This window comes from Numenius arquata, chromosome 1 (genome assembly GCF_964106895.1).
Source record: "Numenius arquata chromosome 1, bNumArq3.hap1.1, whole genome shotgun sequence".
Lineage (NCBI taxonomy): Eukaryota > Metazoa > Chordata > Aves > Charadriiformes > Scolopacidae > Numenius > Numenius arquata.
The window spans coordinates 100,746,384-100,767,827 of NC_133576.1; the positions used below are offsets into that span (position 1 = coordinate 100,746,384).

Here is a 21,444-nt window from a genome sequence, read left to right on the forward strand (position 1 = left end):
TGATAATTTTTCTCAGAGGAAAGAACATATTTCTTTTTGTGGGGAGACCTAGAATTTTCCCAGTATTTCTCATAGCTCCATTCACTTTAGAATTCTTCAGATTTCAGTTGCACCAGCTTTCGGAGGGTCCATATTAACTTTTTCTTCCTTGTTCATTCTCCTTCCCACTCCCTTCTCTGTTTTTATTTGAGTAAAACTTGTCAACTTCCACTTGATTTTGCTTTTTTAGGCTGATAACCTGCTCTGTCTGCCACAATTAAAACTATGGGAACTTTTACTATCGAGTTGAAAATCCTTAGACACATTAACATTTTAAAAGCCCTCAGGGACTACATAATAAATATAGCATGATTATATCGAATAAGAATGACTGGAAGAAACTTTTCTCCTGAATCTTTTTTTTTTTTTTTTTTAAATAGAGTATATGTGTGTGTGTGTGTGTGCAAATACATAAGGATTTTTGTATGTTGGTTATAAAGTACTGAAGGCAATATTTAGCCCTGCCCTAAACAGCACTCTTTTTGCACCTCAGTTTTATAACTTACCTTTAACCTTGTGCCTGCAACCAGCTGTGGAACAAATTCCAACTAATTTAAATATCTAACACCTCATTTTAGAGGCATTCAGGGATGCATCAAATGATAACATGTAGCTCTGTCAGTGGCCTGATGAGTGATCTAAAGTAAACTGCTTTGCCGCTCTGTGACTACATTTCTTTATTTTTAAAACAGAATTTATGATTCCTCTGTCCTTCACAATGTTCTTTGAGCTTTGTGAAGCAACTACAGTGCTGAACAACTTTTATTAATTGCAAAAGAATAAAACATTTAAATGGCAAGAAATTTGAGGGATGCTGGACATGATTTCCACTGCCTTTTTTTTTTTTTTTCATTTCTTATTTTTAAAAGTGTAGAAACAGACATCTGATAAAGATGAGTTGTAGCATAGTCACGAAAGGAAGTGTGGTATGTTCGTGTTCGTTCATTTCATTACTAGTATTGTGTTTATTTGACAAAGTTTAATTGATTTGTGGTATTCATGATCACAATTTAAAACAAAGATTCAAATTAGATTTAACTTAAAGTAAGTGGTTAAGAATGAGTTTATCAGTAAAGTAAACAATTTGGAACACAGGACTGAAAGCCTACCATCTACTAATGAAGCTAAGACTTACTACTGCATAACCTCATGAAGAAAATTTACATTTCTTTCTGAAGTAGAGAATAGAGATGGAGGTAGTGTCAGAGACGTATTTCTAGACTGATATAGCACTGACTTATTCTATGTTCTTTTCATTATTAATAATTACCTTTGCAGTAGCAATATTTTTAAACTGAAATATATGGTGCCTTGAACAAAGAAAAGTGATTAGACAGTAATTTCTATGTAATGCACAATGTATTTATTTATTTGTTTGCAAACTGTATGTTTGAGTACAGCTTTTATTCAGCATACAATATTATTTAAAACATGGCATATCTGGACTGCCTGTAAAATACTTGTTTCAAGTGTTTTTTAAATTGGCTGTGAAATTTATCAAATTTATCAAGCTATGCAAGGACTGCAGCAAGGAAAAGCAAAATAGTAAACTCGTTCTCTTCTGTTGCTACTTAACAGCACTGTGCAGTTAAGTCAGACCTTGGCTACATCTACTCAGCGCTTAATTTACTAGATGATTCTGGTAAGTACTGGGAAAACAAAAGAAACGTAGATGAAGGGAAGGCTTACTGATAAGCTCTGGACTACATGTGCCCTCTTGTAATGGTTTAGGTGTGCGTGGAAAAGAAACCAGGGAAGACAGAGGAAAAACAGCTTTAGACCCTTTCAACACATTTGGGGCAGGAAGCCAGAATGGGATAATAGCCCAGGTAATGGCCACCAGATAGCTTTGGATACGTTGAAAATCAAAGAGATGGGCCTGGGTGAGGCCATTGGTGGTTCATGCTTACCATTCCAATTAGAAAGAACTACATATGAGAACAATACCCCTTAGAGTAACATAGTCATGGATGCCAAACACCAAACAGAAGTCTGAGCCTAAGGTGGAACCACTATGTCTAACACACAGGCTGCCAGACAAGGCTTGGGCAGGATCACAATGCTGTTAGGGCCAGCAGCTCCCTGTGGACTGGGAGCCAGGAGTGGTGGCAGCCAGACCTTGTCCCACCATCCTAGTCAGGAACAGGTCAGCCAGGGCAACCCCAGCCCCAGGCATTGGGCACCCCCCCGCAAGGATTAGGGACAGGCAAAGGCTGGGCTGGAATGTAGGACCCATGGCTGAGTAGGGCAGGGCTGTAGGGAGCTGGAGACTGACCTGCTGCAGCATCACTGGGCAGGAGCTGGTGGCCCTGAGGGGCTGAAATGGGATCCTAGGCCATTGGCAGGGAAGGGAGAGGCCCCAGGAGAGGGGATCAGTGCCAGTAAGGCTGGTAGTGCCCTCAGAGCCCTGAAAGACAGCTCACTCAGCTAGCATGAGTGTTGTGTTTCCCCAAGATCATGGTGCTGGTCACAACTGGACCAGGTGCCTTTATTGGTGTGCAAGTGCTCTTTACAGAGCATGTGTGGGTATTTGGTAGAAATGAAATCACTATCCACTCACTGTTATACCTGTCCTGCTTAGTCGTTAAACCTTGGCTGTTATGTAACTGTGTGGTACAATTCTGTTCTTCCAATTACCTCTTTAAAAATTCCCTCCATGAAAGTCTCATCCTAAGGCTGATATTTGGTCCTGTCAGAAGAAGGACCACGGTTTCCACGCTAACATAACAGAAACTTTATAGGTGGACTATTGTGTCAACTCCAGCCTATAGGCTTCTATCCTGTGATATCTATAAAACTATTTTGTTGGCTGGGAAAGTGATAGATGTGCATATTACTTCCCTACTGAACTCAAAGAAAAGCCAAACACAGAAGGTTCATAAGCTTCGTAAGTTAGGGATCTAAGAATAAGTGAATCACTGTTGCCTTTTGCTGAAGTCAGTGGAGAATAAGAGTCATATACTAGGAGATTAAATTATTTTTTTGCTACTTCAATCAGCTTCTAGAAATTACTACTACTACTCTTTCAGAGGACATAGAGTACCTGGCAGAGCCTCCCAATGCCACCCCAGAAAGGTCCAGGTCTGTCATAAGCCTAATGCTTTATCTATCAGTCCTGGCAGACATCTGAGATACATCAGAAAGTCTCAAATAGGTTTAGACATCTATGTTCACATACTGAATAGCTCCCAGTGGTGTCTGGAAAGCTACTTAGTTGACCAAATGTTGCTGTCTATTTTAGGATGAGCTGAACAGATCTCTATTCCTGGATTTAGTTGCGCACAGTTAGATGCTTACTGTCATTTTTAGATATCCTAGCATATCTATCTGGAACTGGAAGATACGACATAAGATATGACTTGAGCTCTTCTGGAGTGACAGCTGGAGGTCAGATTAGATACTTTAAGGCATTTCAAATGGCACTAGATGCCTACATTTAGACAACCAAATCAATCTGCTAGTTCCCACTGCATAAAAAAAATTATCCCTGTATTTGATACTTCTGGATCACTATTTTCCTAAGCAAAGGAATGTTCTTGGGTATCTGGTCTTGGCAAGAGGTCAAGTAAAAGAAAGAAATATATTCTGTGAAAGGATAATTACCCACTGGTAGGGTAGATGGGGAGAGAAACTGCACAGTAATTTGGGCTGGAAATTACAAGGCTTTTTAAAAGAAAGAGATAAAATATATCAACAAATAAAAGCCTAAATGAGTAAGAACGACTAGTAAAAATAAACATCCAACAGAAGGAAGTGATTACTTAAAAATGTGGTTTATTCTCCAGCACTTGATACCTTTACAGAAAAAACATTTTTCCTTCTGAAAGACAGATTTGTATCTAATTAGTTTTGCTAAAGTAAAAGATGGAAGTACTGTAAAGAATTCCATGACCTTTGCATTGACAAAGCCAGATTATGTGATCATAAGTGATTCCTTCTGCTCATAAAAGCTCTCTGTTTATCTACTGGACAGAAAGTTATACTGTAGAAGTTTTTATATTTTTTAGAAATTCTAATCACTGTAAAAGTGTATTTTTCCCCTGGGGAAAGAACAGTCTCTTTCCTGGGGGAAGTCTTTCAATGGGAAGTGTTTCATTTCACTACCTGCTGAAGATGTTTTTGGTTTTGTTTTTGCTTTTGGTTTTGTTTTGTTGTTTTTTTTTTCAGAGAACGGGATCAGTTTGGATCTTACCGTGAGGTTACTTTTCCTTAAAGGGCTAGTAGTACTTTAATTTTAAAATTTCTAAAGCTCATGGAGGTTCTCTATTTGACTGGTTTAAATTGGCATAACTGTTCATGCAGATTGGTGTATAGCAAATGATCAAACAAAAATTACTCTTTTTTATTTAAAAGATTTAATGGCTGAAATGTTTATAATTTCTTTTAAATACAGACAATTTTCTGCAGCTTATTTTGAGACCTGATTAAGTGACAGAGATTTCTGAGTGAGGTGAAACTTGCCTTGGATGAAAACATAATAGGGCACACTCTGAGTTGATAGAAGACCTGTATTACTACCTACCCTGATTCATCCATTTTGAATTTTAAGCACTTAAAAATATGTCCTTCTCTCCAATTACTATTTGTGCAAGGAAAAAAAAAAAAAAGAAAAAAAAAAATTACCTTCTTTAACCCAAACAGAAGGGCTGTTAGCCTGTTTATGCAGTCATTTACAATGCTGGTAGAAATGCCGAAGGAAGTGTCTGTGAGGCTGAAGGAAGCTGAACTGAAAATTAAATAGCTAGTTGATCAATCTAAAAGCAGCATTTAGTTGAGGTGCACTTTCTACCTTTAATATAGATTAGTAAATTTAACATACAACCTTAGTTTAAGAGTGCCAACAGAGACAAGAATTGCCTTTCATTCACTAATAAGTCAAAATCAAAATATTCCACAATATTTTCCAAGCACCTCAAGTAAGTGAGTCATTTTTGAGAAGGCAAAGAGTAGTGTTTATTACTCAGATGAATTTCTTGAACAGAGATTATCAGATTTGGGCCAAGTATTTTCATTATCACCCAGCATTACACCACAGTCACACGTTAAAGCATGGTGTGGTGCTAGACTGTTGTACATTGAAACACACTATGTAGCCAAGGCTAGCTGTGAATTTGGAATGATGTTGCACGGCAATACTAAGTTTCAGGTCTATTGAGCAGTTGTGCTCACAGCATTCCTGTACAGTTGTGAGACGTGGATCACCTCCTGTTATCATGTCAGCAGATTCGATCATTTCTATCTATTGTTTTTCTTCTGCTTGGAGGGTTCAATATCATAACCTGATTCAGCTACTAAACACCATAAATTCTGTTAATGTTTATCACTCTCTGATGGGCTTTTTCAAGTTTGTCTATGTCTTTTTGTGCTGTGTGACTAAACCTGGGTGAAGTATTCCTGATTCAGGCTAATGAGTGCAGAGTAAAGGAGAATAATCACAACCCTCTATCTCCTGATTGCTTTTTTGTTGATGCAGCCCAGTAAACTGTTAGAATTCATTGCTGTCAGGGCATGAGGAACACCAAAAGGACCTCTAAACCTTTTGCAGTAGATTTTCTATCCAAGACAATCACCAACCTGGACCAATACGGGGCTGGCAGGTGCAGGTGCAGGACTTTGCATTTGCTTACCATGTAGTTTCTGCTGTCTCATTCCACTGACCTGTTTAGGTCCCTCTGGATGGCAACTGTGCCCTCATGCATATTGACTGCACCCACACATACAAACACGTAAACCCACAGAGCTTAGAGTCATCCACAAACTTGGTCTCCTTCTCCTCCAGGTCATTGGAAAAGATATTAAACAGAATAGCACCCAAGATAGACCCCTGAGGAGCTCTACTTATAAATAGACTCTAAATAGAATACTAAACACTTAACCATTGTTTTATCAAAGATCTGAATCACCTTTTGTTCTTTTCACAGACTGTGGAAAGATCCTGGAGGTAGCAAGGTTCAGAGAGCAGCTGCTGCAATTAAACAATGAATAAGATTAATTCTGGCAAATGCAAACTTTTTATTTTTTTTTTAATATTCTTTGGCAGGATAAGTGCGCAGGATGTACATGCTTTTTGTTACTGTTTCCATATATTTCCTCAGGTAATTTCCAACAGAAGTTGGCTGTCTGTCTTTCTTGTGGATTCAGTATCCTCAATTCACTGTTAATAGGAGAGCAGTGTTCAGTGATGGAGCTATCACAAATTCTTTCATATTTTACTTTTATTTGCATATGCTGCCAAAATGATTACATTTATGGCAAACTGCCTTTGCCAAAATGCTGAACACATACATAATCACTTCTACACTTCCCACACTGACAGCTGAGGTACCAGCTTGTTACAAGTTTTTAGTGACCATCTTTATATTAATTGATTTCTTCAGATGTTTTATATCATACTTAGTTACCTTTGCAGAATAACATACTGAAGTATCTGAGGTAAGATTTCTCATAAATAACTAATTAGTAAATAATAGGCAAATGTAGGAACTAGTGGCCAGTTTTGATGGTGGATATGGAAGGAATATAAGAATGCCTTTGAAAACTTGGTGACAAACTTTGCTCATAAAATCATTTACAAACTTAAAGATGGTAGCATCTGCAATGAATTGCAGAAGGACCTCTTTATACAGTGCAATTTACCAGCAAAGAAATAAGGGAAGAAATCAATAAAACCCCCAAAAGCTAGTGAATCAATATAAATGTGTGATGCACCCACACAAAGGAAACTACAACTAGCTTTGGGGTCTGGGTTCTCAATTTCAAAAAAGGCAGGACTAAAGGAGTTAAAGATACGAGTGATAAATTTGCTGTTGGAAGAAATGAAACAGAATCCATGCTAGGAATAATTAAGGAGATGACTTTTCAGCCAGAGAAGAGATGAGAGATTTACTTTAAAGTCGAAGAAATTGTAAGTGGCATTAAAAAAGAAAGAATGGAGAATGAAAATTCAGTTTCTCATAAGAGAAAAAATAAGACGCAAATAAGAAATCTTAGATTCAAAGAAGACAGAAAAGTATTTTGATAAAACAACACACTTAAGTATAAAACAAAGTTAAGCTATAGAACTCATTGATAAAAATGTCTTGGAAACCAAAAGCTTATATGGATTCAAAAAGCAAGTACAAAACACATGGTGTCAGGGGGCAAAGCATTAATCACCATTAAGAACAAAAATGTCACCTTTGTCTTGGGATGTTTTTGAGCTGCTGGAGGAAAACCAAGGACATATATAACTAGTTTCTTATACTTTTTTCCACAGGCAGCATCTGGCTATTGAATAAGAGAGGGTACTGGATGAAATGTATGTCTGATATCACTATTCTCATGATACAGTTTCTTGACAATCCATCATATTTTTATACTATTCCTGTTCTTCTGCTTTACTGAATTGCATGGATTAATTTACATTCATTGACAAAATTCTGTTATGCCTTCCTATTGCTGTGCTTACACTAGATACCCCAGTCAGGGAACCTGATATGCTGCAAAAATGCTAGCTCCTAGTTTCACTTGTATAGCAAATCTTTGTATTTCCTTGTGGCCTTTGTACTTTTGTATAACAGAAAGATCTTTCATAGTTTCATTAATTTCCTTAGGTTACATTTAGCTAGGTTCTGTAACAATTAAGACTGCTCAGTGGTGAGAGAAAGATGCTATTAAGCGATTTAAAATGTGCTGGGATTAAAAATAATGCCACAGACAGAAATGTTTTGTGTTGGATTTGGGGGGTTGGTTTGGGGCGGTGGGGGTTGCTAATGTTTGGTTTTGAGGGGGTTTTGCCTGGAAGGAAAAACAATATGTGCATTTATAATTCTGTTAGATTTTTAGACTGTCTGTCCTTTCTAGGTATACATATTCTGCTAAGGTGTTTAGAACTATTAAAAAAATTAATCTTTGTTCTTAAAATCTGTCGACTAATGACATTGACCATTAACCTTATAGTAAGGCAAGGACAGCTTGTATTGAATAATTAAATTATTTCTATTAAGATGTTATATTGTAATGAGAATCTGCTGTAAGCTGCAGACTGTGTCATCCTGTTCTGCTTTTGAAGACCAGAACTCCACATTCCAAAGGAAAACATGATGGTTTTTCTCTGCAGATATTTGCCACAGTCTTGTAAAGGGACAGATGTTTTCTGTGTCCTTGATATTGATGAGACCTGTTTTTTTTTTCAGTCGATTTGCAAAAGTTTAATCAGAAAGTAGGAAAGAAATGTATAATGAATATAAAAGAAATATGTGATGTTATATAATGTTGTAATGGAGTGAGTCACAGAAGTGCTAGTGAGAGACCTTTTTTTTATTTCCTTCCTGTCACTGTATGCTATGGGTCAAGGCTACCAAAAGCCCCTCTAACATCGAGTGTTTCGATGTACTTTGGATATTGGTGCATATGCAGACACAGTACTTCAGCTGCATTATGCTTAGGCAGATTTGCTGACTGCTTACAAGGAAGTCAATCAGTTAAAAATTTCTAAAGAAAGCTGTTCTAATTCTTCATATACATGCCATGATTGAGGGATGTAATTACTGACAGGTGAGGGGGAAGGGCCAACAGTGGAAGGTAAAAGGAACATTAACTTCATCTGTCCCCATTAACGTTGTGTGATGTGTATTCTACGTCATATGACAGGCAATCTACAATGCTTATCCACAGTGTTCACATCTCCTTCCTAATCAGTACTGCACCAGAACTGAACCCTGCAGTGAACATGCCTCTGAAGTAAAAATCTGTAATGTTCAGAGTAAGTTATAAAATACAACATTTGGTGCACTAAAAATTCCAATATTTTGTGAATTTTTCATTCTGCATGATAAAGAAATAGGAATGGGAGTTTACTATAACAATGAATTAAAAAAATCAAGTGTTGTCTTTAGGTATTTCTTGTATACAAGTACATATACATTTGAGAACCCATTAAAATTGTATTTTTCATTGTGTAATTTTTTTACTGAACTTAGCTCAAAATGAAGATTTTAGTCTGGTCAAAATTTAAGTATTATATTGAAATTAGAATAGTAAAATAAACAAAATACTTTTTCAATAAAAAAAAAAAGGAAATATTAACATGATGTTCCTATGAAATATTTTGAATTTAACAAAACTCCCCTTGCTAATAGCGAACTGTTTCATCCATATTTTATGAAAAAGCACTGCTTCTTTCTGCATGGCCAGTAATCAAACTCAAACCACACTTTAACACCTCCATTTATTATTGGCCTGACCAAAAGGATATAGTCCAAATAGTCAAGCAGTAGTAAATTTTCAGCAATGTATTAATATGCTCTAGCTCCATCTAGCTTTACTTTTGGGGTAACTCATATCAGCCAAAAGTTCTTTGCAAATGGGGTGGGAGTTGTTTTGCTTGAACTGATCATAGAACAGTTTTAGAAGTAATTCTTGTGATCACAATTATACTTGAGAAGGAAGGTGCAACATTCCAATGGTCCTGTAAAAGTTGGGCTCAGGGTCTCTAAACTGCTTTTCAGTAGCAGATGTAGATTCTTTTGCATCTTATATTACTATTATTTCTTATCAAACTATTATATTTTAAAATTTTCATAAACATTCTGATAGTGATACAAAGGCTCTAGTGCTATTGTGCTAAAACTCAGATATAAATAACTAAAAGCTGTTTTACTCTTTCATGCATTTTATAAACCCAAGGACAAAAGTCCTTACCTTTACTTCTGTAATTAGTATAATTGACTTCAGTGGGGCTAGTCATGGGAGTATGCTAATAATTATCAAGAACACAGATTTTCTAAAGTGAAATCCCAAAATGGCCAAGAAAGTCAATGAAGCAACCCAATTGAGTTCACACAGGATTAAGACTTGTCATACTCCACATTGTCCCCAGTAATCCAGCCTCCTCCTGTAAAATGGAGCACCTTCTTTCCATTGTGCTGATAAAATGAAAGTTTGGACAGTGCTCAAACAACAACTCCATTAAAGAGAAATAGTTAACTTTTTGTTGGCAGGAGGAGCTAGAGTGATCGTCTAGGACCTGAGCAGGTGAGAACTCCTAATGTATTGTCAGATTGACGCTTTTTAATATCAGATCATAGACTTCGTTTTTCTTCTCCTTTTCTTAATTATTTAGGAGTACCGTAATATTCTAACTTGACTAAACCATAGTTTGTCAACAATCAAATATGAGAATTTACAGAATTCTGTAGATAGCTGTGATTCAAGCAGTGAGGATCCTTCCACCTCTATGTTTATGTTTTCTGGTTTAATCATCCTTAGTATTGTTAATAGTAATCTATTTCCCAGAAAAAGAATGTGATCTTTTATTCCTATAGGAAACAAATAAGTGGAAGGACATGCAAATATTTTCTCTGCCACACTTAATGTAATAGAATCTGCAGAGCCTTTGGTTATAAGAATCCAAGCCACCAAGACCAGCCTTCCCTTTCATGAATTTTACTTTTTCATTGTATTTGAGATTCTGAATTAAACTTTGCATTTGCTTGAATTTAATTTTACATGGTGGAAGGCTAAAAGTGAATTTACTAGAATTCAAAACATGTTGAAATATGCTGATGAAGGATGCTTGGCAAGTTGTTTTTCTTATATTTCAGAATGCTCTGAAAATGAAACAAAAACACTAAAATCAGTATAAAGTTATTATCTGAATCCTTCCACTAACTTGATAGTGGGAGCACTGAGCATGTTAATGTCTTTACAATGACATTTTAGGAATCCTTAAAGCCCTCAACTCTTTGATGGGAAGATGGAGGTTTAACTTGGATACGCTGTCATTCTTCTGGAATTTCAAAGAATATAAAAGTCAGTGATAGCACTAACATGTCCCACAGGGCTAAGTTAGAAATGTTTTTTCAGTTTCTGCTCTGAAACTGACATGCCTCTATATTTATCTCAATTTTATTTAACACATTTATTTATAATATAAAATATAAATTTACCAATTTACCTGTAGGTTTTACTCAGAAATAAGCTAAAAATATACCATTATAAATCTCTTCCTTTATGCCATAAAAATATAAATATAGTTTATACCAAAACTGTAAATTAAACAAGTAGTATAGGAGTATGTGGTATTTTTCTTAAGGCTCTGAATTACAGAGTCATTTTAATAAAACACATTTCTAAGACAATCATAGTAAGACTCAGTATAATAACAATAAAATGGTTTCTGACCAAGAAAAGAAACAACATATATATATGTATATTTATATATATGTATTTATAATTTAAGTTCCCAATGTTGCAGATGATCCTGTGACTCCAGGGTTTTTCCCGCAACTTCTGAAAATTAACAGGTGGCAACACAGTAATTTCTGCATGTATAAGCACTGCTTCATGATAAAATTCAAAATGTGTTGTAAAAGATTTAAGTTAGTTTATTCTAAAAAAAACCCCACCAAGCTGTGATCTGACATATTCCTGCACATTTTCTGCAGTCAAAAGAAGTGACTAAATTTGCAGCAGTATTCAGAGATTTTTTTTTGTTTATGTAATTGAAATTCCAATTCTATAGTTTTATTTTTTAAAAGGAAAAAAATATAACATCTAAATTATGTATTTTTAACAAATAATAACTATGATAGGTAATAGATTTCTAATACAGTCCAAACTAGTTCATTCAGGATATACATCAAAGTAATTCACATCAGAAGCTGGCTCAGTATTGCTGAGCTACTTCTCCAAAGAAAGAAAACTCAAATCAAAACTCTAATGCAAATTAATCTGAAAAATTTTATTATGAAATAATTTAACTTCTGTGTAACATAGTGAACTGTTTTCTTTCTGTACCTTCATATTCAAATATGTACCTCATTACGATCTAGGAAAAAAAATATGTTTATAACTACTTTTTTTCCCTCTACTGATGACTTTTACATTTTTTTTTAATTGATGTCTCTTTTATAGTTTTGCCTATACAATCACTTCTTTCACATAAGTGGACTACTACACTTCTGCCTCCTGAACACCAGCTGTGCTTCACTGGTAGTTATTGTTGTAAGTCCAAAGCAGAACAACTCAAAAACCATTCAGCTGACAAAACTCTGCAGTGCTGAAGCAGTAGGCCACCATTTGCATTTCTCTCTTGAACTCATTTTTAACTAATATATTGTATAACTGAACAATTCTACCCTATACTTGGGAAGCTTATTCTCTTTTCCTTCATCATTTCCAAACAGCTCATTTTTTTCCTTGCTATTATCTCCACAAGACTGCAAATTCTACAGAGCTGCAGGTGACTTTTAACAGAAGTGAGGAATGGATACAATGGATAATTTAAAGGAAGATAGACCTCAGCAGAAAGGAAAAGATGCCCGCAGAGTGAATGTATCCAAATTCTAATGATGCTTTCTGTATTGGAGTTTCTGCCCTGCTCTGTTTTGAAAGATGTAGTTATTCTCCTGTACTTAATTTAATTTACCATTTCTGAACTCAATGCCAGATTTCCAGATCACCAAAATTATCATCTTAACATCTGCCTTTTTCTTCCTTTATATCATCGCAGATAGGATTAAAGTTTTTCTCTGGTGCAGATATTTGTTTTTTCTCTGCCTCTAACAGCTTGGTAAGCAGCTTCACACCATCCTGTTTCACATTTGCGTTTGATGCCAAGTCCCTTTCTACTGATTATCTCAGCTGGAATGCCAGAGGGCCTGGAAGGAGGGGAAGGGTTTAGCAGTTATGTCCTGCAAAAGAAATAATCTATTTTTCAAAAGCAGTATGTGGTGTTCAGTTCTCAGAATTGCATACAGGACCGTGCTTTTTCTCTTACCCTCTGACCTTGAAAATACCACAGGAAATGGAAAGCTGAGAAGTTAGTATTTATGAAAGGCTACCACTCAAGTATAGAGATTTAAATGTAACTGTGATTTGAGGACGGGCTTATTTTGGATCCAGTTTTTTTTTATTTTAAAATGTAAACTCTCTTCAACCAGTCATGATCCTTGAGGTGGCTCAAGTCTGAAAATTACAAAAATGTAAATACTGATATTCCACAAAATGTCATGAATAATGTTTATGTGGTGGACTTTTATCACCATAAACTTTGATCTAATACAAAATACCAGCACCTAAAAAGAGCCCCATTAGAAATTCTTAAAGCTAATATAAACTGAGGGGTTAAGGGAGGTTTTATATCTTTCATTATTTTTCAGATATAGCTAGAGAGAAGCCCTTTTTTGGGTCATGCTAAATAATTTCCAAATAAAGACAGTTTAACCTCTAATAGTGGTGTGAAGGTGGAGGGTAGTAACACTACGTACTCCAGGAAACAGACCTATGTTAATTTTGACACTGATCAGTCAGGTGCATGGTGGTTGCCTTGTTCTGTTCCACAATACAGAGTTATCCATATACTTTTTATCCAGGAAGACCACGTATACCACTAACTGTCCATCCACTGTCTTCTGGAAGTAGATACTTCTGGCTATGGTACAGAAAGCTGTGAAATAAAGGAGCAGCCGAGGTCCTAACATCTTTTTACTACTGGTACAGTGTACATGAAACAGGTTTTAGAGATACCACTTGGGTGAGGATTGATTTTGAAATCAGCCCCAAGGCAGGAAACTTAAAATAATGAATCATCTCTTCAAACGAAAAGAAAAAACAAAAGATAAAAGCTCTGAACGCTGAAGGAAAAAACATGCCACAGTGCCCCTTGAATTCCTTCTTCCATGAAAGTCCAGACTGGTGGATTTTTTCCTTCTTCCCTGACAATGTGGATAGGTTTCTGTATGAGCAAGAAGGGAAGGAAGCATTTGGAAGGGAGCAGAGATTAAAGTGCACCTAGGTCATAACGTGCATAAAACATGGCTAGGGAAGAATCTAACTGTGGGAGTCTGGAAATGTTTATTGATGCTGGTATTTACTTGCATTGTTATGGAGATATAAATGCTAATTTCAGAACTGACTGGCTAAAAATAAAAGAAGTGTAGTAGAAGAACTGTGATAACAGTTCAAGGAAGATTTATGCTCTAGAGCAGATGTATGGTTGAAATTAATATATATTTAAATATTTAAAGGTTTAAATGCAGGATAACCACATTGGATAAAGAAACACGTTTCACTGGTGCCTCTGTGGATTTGTACATGCAGCCCCATTCTTTTAGATATTGAACTGCTTGTTTTACATGAGGCTAACAGGACCACAGAGAAGTGGGTAATCAACCAGCTGTGTAGATATGTAGAGGCACTGAAGCATCACCCATAAACTCTATCTTGTATCATTATCTCTTCTATCTGCTTTCTTGGGGTAAAAAAAAGAATCAACACTGCACTGTAAATTCAGAACTCGGGATTAATTACAATTTGAGGGAAGGTTTTCCTCACTAAAATGGGAAGCTGGTAATTTCAAGTGGATGGAGGTGTTTTGACTTTCAGAGAGCAATTTAGTTGCCTGCTCATACATGTCTAGTTCAATTTACTATATCTTAGGAGTCTGAGTAATTTACTTTGTATAGAACCAGGAGATTTGTATTTATGTAATGTAGCAGTTGGAGAGCAGTCAGGATACTCGTGGGTGTCTAAAATATCTCTGGATACCAGTGTTTGGCCACCTGCATCCCACTCTCAGGTTCAGAGATAGTCAAAGGACTGTTGGATTAAAAGTCATTGACTAAATTTATTTGGGAAGTCTATAATGAGTAATAAATTGTCTCAATAGTAGTGTTCAAAAAGATAAGAAACAGACAACAGCATGTAAAAAGGCTGGGAATTTTTTGAATCCTCATGGCTATGCAGGCTGTACAAATATATATTTTTAGGCCATGCATTAACGCACCTTATCCAACAATAAGAAACAAAAATAACGTCATAGAGGTGGAAAGAAATTAACTCCCAGGATGCATCTATATCTCAGACTACAAGTTCAGCATCAATTGTTTATATAAGACAATGTTGTTTTTAATGCAATTACATTTGATTATACTGGTGGTTAGCTACACACATATTCCTGTGACTTCCACGGGACTTGTCCACTCAGCAGGATTAACTTGCTCATTTAATTCATGATCCTACATTTTGCATCGCATAGCCTTCTGGAACAGAGGACTTGAAGGTTTTTTGAAAAGCATGAGGATCAAGGTTTTGGAAAGTCGGGTTTAACCTCTTGAAAGAAAATATCTGCTTCAACAATATAAGAAAGCCAACATTTCTAAGAGAGTTTAAAGCATAAAATGTATGACGTATGACTGTTAAGTGCCAATGAATAGTATCCGAATGGGCATGAAAATTCTTCTGTGACTATCAGATCAAGGCATTGGTGTCCACAGCCTTTTTACTCTAATTAATCATCAAGTCATTCTTATTAGGAGTCATTCTATCATCCTTTTATTTTACAAAGGAGCTTTATGCAAATATGTTTTCTACCAAACAACAATCTTCTCAAGTATTTTAAAGTAGTGTTGGATTTGCATCACAAATCCAACACAAATTGGACAAAATGGAATATTCAAGCTTTGTTACAAACTGGAAATAAAATAAATCTTTATTCTTATCAGGAAGCTGTACTGTTCTATCTTAGTGCTCCAGACTCTGTAGCTAATCACAAGGAGAAAAAAACTGAATTTGAGACATAACATTCTATATTACAGAAAATACATAACTTATTCGAGTGATCAAAACTGAGATCATTAATTCCCAATTAAAAATACAAAAAACAAAAACCCCCCAAAAACAAAAAAAAAAAAAACCCCACAAACCTTGGAAGAAAAGGATGGAATTTAAGAAAAGCTTCATAGTTCATGAAAGCATAACAGTGTAGCCAAAAATGACAGCAAGAGAAAACTCTTTAATTCCGTTTACTCTATCACCAGTCTTAAGCACAACTCACACAAAACCTGTTCATTCATTCTGACAATGTTTGGGCATCTACTTATGCCAACATTATTACTGAAATTAAATTGGTAAGCATGACTTGTATCAGAATGCAATGTTTAAAACTGGGAAAATACTATTAAAAGTATTTACCTAAATTAATTTGAAAGTAAAATAAATCCTATGTAAAGGTTTTATTCTTGCTATTTATCTCCAAGAACATTTGAATGAACTAATATGTAATTACAATATAGACTACAAAAAGAAATCGAGTCATAATTATGTGTGCAAATGTGTTCTCTCATAGATATTCATAATGAAAAATCACACTAGCAATTCTAAAAACTCTGGGCAGTTTTAGGACCCAGCAAACATTCAATAAATATAACACTACCTAACAACATTGAACATTTGCATATTACATTAAAAAAAAAATAATCATTATTTCTACAACTGATGATTAGTAAACAACAAAGATATGACAAAGTACGTAATAATAGCAAGTTCAAATGTATAAAGGTGTTCTCAGGTCTTAATTTCCTCTTTTAATCAGCTTTAGCTAGATAAATCCTAATTCCGGTGGTACAACCATAAAACATCTAATAAAACAAAATAGGCTAGGGTTTTTTTCTCAAAATGCACATATTTTCTCCCACCTCCAGCAGAACAGCAGACATAAGTTATATTTCTGAGTAGTCCATTTATACTTATTTCAAGCATTTTTTGTTCTTCTTGAATCTACATCTGTGTTATTCAAATTCCCCTTTTGTTTCACTAATTATCCAAAGATTTTTTATATCTCACTGAAAAATCTCTACAGATCTTCCATTTATACAAGGAGCTCAATGTGTGTAAATGTACATGCATATAATGAAACTACTTTTTATATGGTCTATATTGTTGTATAAAGCTTCACGGAAAGAGTGCTTGTTAAAAAAGGAAAAGAAAAAAAAAAAAGAAAGAAATACTTTACATAGGGTAATGCTGTCACTGGGAATCAAACATCTTGAACAGGACAACTGGTAGCTACCTGGATGGTAACCAGAGTCTCTGTTGTATGATTCAGGTCACAGACCCCACACTTTTGCCAAATCCTTATAATCAGGCTGGTACATGATCCTGCATGGCCATTCCAGGGTACACATGACCAATTTCTATTATCTTATGCTATGTACAAAACACCTACTCTCTTATCCACATACAAAAACCAGTCCCACATGACCACTCCTGCATCTGTGGAAACAATTTGTGCTGGCTATTTAAAATTATCTGCATGTAGTTTAATACATTCTGCATCAGGAACTCACCTGGGGAGTTCTTAAGATGACCAGATTCTCCACACAGCATGTTAGTTAACACATATAAGGGTAGAAATGGTGTCACCACTTTGCCTAAGCACAGAAGGAGCTGCCTGGGGGAGTCTCCAGTCCTGTCCGAAATTCCCAACTGGAGAGTTTCTGTAACGTTATCCAGGTGCTTTTTTGTGAAGGTGGTAGGTATACTGGTAGGAGACTACCTGCATTGCTGCTTGGGACCACCTAAAGATTTGGGCTAAATGCACTGGGCTTGCACACAGACACACAGGTACACAGTTGTTATAATGTTAAGACAAACATTAATTTCATCTTTATAAAACTGTTATAACTTAAATTTCATAGACCTTGGCATAACACATTCTGTGTAATTTGAGATGTATGAAGAAACATTCTAGGGAGAACTGAGAATGAACAGAAATCTTTCACTGTTATCAATAGCAAAGTAGAAGATAGTATTTAATACAATTAAAATCATTGTGAAGTGAATAAAAAGGTTCCTGCTGGTACCGAATCTGTGTCATTCCTGTATTCCTGATTGTAATTCTAACAGGATTTAAGAAACGTGTCTTACCTCTTGACTTGTCTAATACTACTATTCTTTGAAGCTCTCTGGAAAACAGTAATTCATTATTTAGGATAGATTAATATCTTAAATATTATTTAAAGTAACTGCATAATGTGGTGATAGTAACAGACCCTATTATTCTTTGAGAGTCAGGAGAAAAAAAAAATTATGCATGTATATAAAGATATTACGAATTTAAACTTCTCAAAAGATCATTCTTTTTCAGTGAGGGTCTTTTTCTGTGGGCTTAATAGGGATTTGAACACAGGTTTAATTGAGATATTGGAATGTCATCTGCATACCAGTAGAATGCAAACTATATGGACTGCTTTGCTGTAAATGTTTTAAGATTCTCTGACAAGACAAGTCAATTCAATTATCATATTAATAGGTAGGTGATAAGGTGGGAAATAGAGAAGAGGTTTTATTCAGCTCTCTGTTACCTTTATAAGAAAAAAAATTGTCAAATCACATAGAAATATGGTGTTGCTTTTTATATATGTATGAAATATTTTGAATTGCCAAGTCTGCATAATACATATCCTATTATCTGCAAGCTAGGTATTACAGATCCTTTTGCATCTAAAAGTTGCTTTGTTGTAGAAATATTTGACGAAATTATTGGATGTATTCGTAAGACAAAATGCAACAGTTTGTAGTATTCTAAAAAAAAACATAGGTGAGGAGAAAATCTTTGGTAATCAAGTCAGTTCCTTGTAACAACAAGCATCACTTTGCATACTTCATATTGAAACATTAAAGTTTTTTTCCTTCTTACCTTTACTGAAAGACTTTCCCAGAACCTTATATCTCCAAAGGCCCTAATTTTAAATCTGAATTTATGCATTTTATACCAGTCATAAAGTTCTTTCTATATGAAATCTCAGATGTTGTTTCACAAATTTTAACAGCAAATACTCAAGTACGAGGTACCTGATCCCATGAAATTTAGGTGAGATGAAGAAATACACCTTATATTCAAACCCAAGATTCTAGCATTAGTCTAATTAAAACTTTAGTAGTCTAATCAAAGAATTATTAGTCCACTGACAACGATGCTAATGCTTCTACTCCAAATTACGCAGCTATTACATCTAATTTCCAATACTACTATACAGAGAGTTTCCAGCATTTACACCTTTCTTTGGTGTTATTCTGACCTCTGCACTGCTCCTGTGTGTTCTGTTTCTTTAGAGAGAAAATGTAGAAGGTTGCAGCGTCTTCAGTGTCCCAAGTTCTTTTCTGAGGGTAGTGTGTTGTTAACATTGACGGTTTCTTCCTCCTCATGCAAGGTCTGCTTGAGATTATTTTTGTTTGTTAACATGGACTGCTTACTTGCTTTTTCTATGTGGCTTTGAAATTCCCTGTTAGATCAACATTTATTGTATTTTTATATGTTGAAGACTTGTTCGGTGTTTTCTTTATTACTAAAACTAGTTTTACCCAGCTCCAAAGGCTGTGTTCCTTCATTGTCCAGTAATTGACCATCCGTGATTTGTGCTTATACATTTGGTGCCTTTGTTCGTTTCTTGTGTTTATACTTTTGGGGCACCTGTGTGTTTCACAGGTTTCCTTTGTCATCCTTTACAACTTATCATAGTCTTAGAAGGTATTCAATAAATTTGGCTGAGCAGAATGCGGTTTTTTATCATGAAGCAAGCTACCTGATGGATAGGGTTAAAGAGCGAGGCAGCGGCTCAGAAAAGAAAAAGACTGATTAGGAAAAATCTTTGTGTCATTCACAAAGCCTCCTCTTGTTCTTAGTTAAGAAGGGAAACAAGGGAAAGAATATATTTTTCTATCAGGGCTAGGATACTCTTATTAAATAATCACAGAATTATTTTTTATTATTAAATAATTATTATTTATATTATTATTATAATATTATATATTATTATATAATAATGATTAATTATTATAATTAAGGGACCAGAATTATTAACTGGTCCCTTCCCAGTTGAGATAGGCTAGTATGTTGAGGGCTGTACAAGGCTGGGAAATGTCACGGTAACCCGAGCCCCAGGGAGGCAGAACGCTTCCCAGAAAGGCAGGTCTGGTCGGCAGAGCAGGGGAGTAGGGCATGAATTCTTTTGCTTTGCTTTGCTTTGCTTTGCTTTGCTTTGCTTTGCTTTGCTTTGGCGTGTAGCTCTTGCTTTACCTACTGGACCGTCTTAGCTGAGCCCACAAGTTTTGCCACTTTTACCCCAAAGATTCTCTGCACCATTCCAAGTAGGGCAAGGGACTGAGCAGCTGCGTGATGCCCGGCTGCTACTGGGATTGAGCCACCAGCCCTGGCAAGCCAAAGCCCAGGGAGTCGGGAAAGCAGCGTCCGCTGCAGCCGCTCCTCTGCAAAACGCTCCCCGAGTCTGTGGCAGCTGAGCAGCCAGCAGCCTATGCCCGCCTTCGCCGACCAAGTGATGCCCAGACTCTCACAGGCAGCGTTTGCTCAAACAAGTGATCTATTGAAACATATTTACAGAGGGTCTCCAAGGGAAGGGACTCGGGAACGGGGAGGGCAATTGCAGTCCAGGGGGCAAGGGGAGTGAGTTTGTGTTGCAAGGCTCCTGGCAATGGCCCCTTTCAGCTCAGGAAGACATACGAGTCGCCTTGCTTCACGCCAAAGAGCATCTCGATGAGGATGGTGCTGCCGGAAGCATGCGTCAGGCGGAGCTTGCAGGAGTGCCTGGAGGGCAGCACCGTCAGGCGGCAGTGTGTCGACTGAGGCATAACCGCCCAGGCGCTTTTCAGCAAGATCTGCAGCCAGCGTGAGGTCTTGTCTGTGTCGAGGTAGGGGCCGGTGCAGAGGGTGCCCAGGAGGCTGGGACCCTGTCTTTCCCTCAGCTCCTTCTGGGGGTGGTGGAGGAAGCACAGCATGTCCTCGGCCAGCTGCTCCCTCATGCACGTGCACTGCAGCTCTACGCGGAGGCTGGCCTTCCTCTCTGGCGTGTCCTTGCTGGCGGTGCCCGTGTCCACGTGGAAGGCATGGCCACGCGGGGGCTTCAGGGGCACGAGCAGGCGGTAGATGGCATCCTCCTCACAGCCACTCCAAGCCCCTAAGGTGCTGCTCACCCCAATGACTGGCCTCGGCTGTGGCATGAAACTGTTCCTCGAGAGTTTTCCGCAGATCCGCAGAAGTTCATCAACCAGCTCCTCCACCATTGTGAAGGATTCGGAGAGGTCCAGGAGGTGCTGGGCTGAAATCCTGCGCCCATGCAGAGCAACCCTGGCCTTTTCTTGTGACTCCTCTCGTTCAGCCTGGTCGGTGGTGGTGCCCTCCGTGCTGCTGTTGCCTGGCCGGCAGCTCCTTTTGCTGAGCCAGCAGCCAAGCCGCAATAGGAGGAGGAGAAGAAGTGCAGCAGTGGCCCAGAAGTGCCATTGCTGCAGAGCAGGGACGAGCAGGGCTGCCCAGGCAGAGGCAGCCTGCTCCAGCCCCTGCAGTAGCTGGGTCACCTGCTCTCGCAGGGACATCTCGCGCTGCTCCATGTGCTCTGGCGTGGCCTCGTCCAGCCGAGCACCCAGCATCTGCTGGAAGAAGCTTTGCAGAGCCTGGATGAGCAACAGCCCTGTGGCAGCCATGGCCTGCAGGAGGAGAGAGAGAAGGGTCTCAGTGGGGCTGGGAGGGAGCTGGCAGCAGGGGGAGCGGGGCCGGGAGCCGCAGGGAGCTGGGAGGAAGGTAGGAGAGTTGGGAGGCAGCAGGGAGGCAGCAAGGCCTGCGCCCAGAGC

The 21,444-nt window shown here is 37.4% G+C and overlaps 1 protein-coding gene across 1 annotated transcript; it reads right to left on the bottom strand.

Moving 5' to 3' along the window:
• Positions 1–20,301: 20,301 nt before the first annotated feature.
• On the bottom strand, positions 20,302–21,189 carry LOC141465987 (inositol 1,4,5-trisphosphate receptor-interacting protein-like 1). The gene has a single exon (XM_074149695.1). The coding sequence runs from the start codon at positions 21,187–21,189 to the stop codon at positions 20,302–20,304; it is 888 nt and encodes a 295-aa protein (XP_074005796.1).
• Positions 21,190–21,444: the final 255 nt, after the last annotated feature.

What these genes read in the sequence shown, in the direction of transcription:
- LOC141465987 (XM_074149695.1), bottom strand. Translation starts at nt 21,189, where the DNA reads ATGTCCCTGCGAGAGCAGGTGACCCAGCTACTGCAGGGGCTGGAGCAG.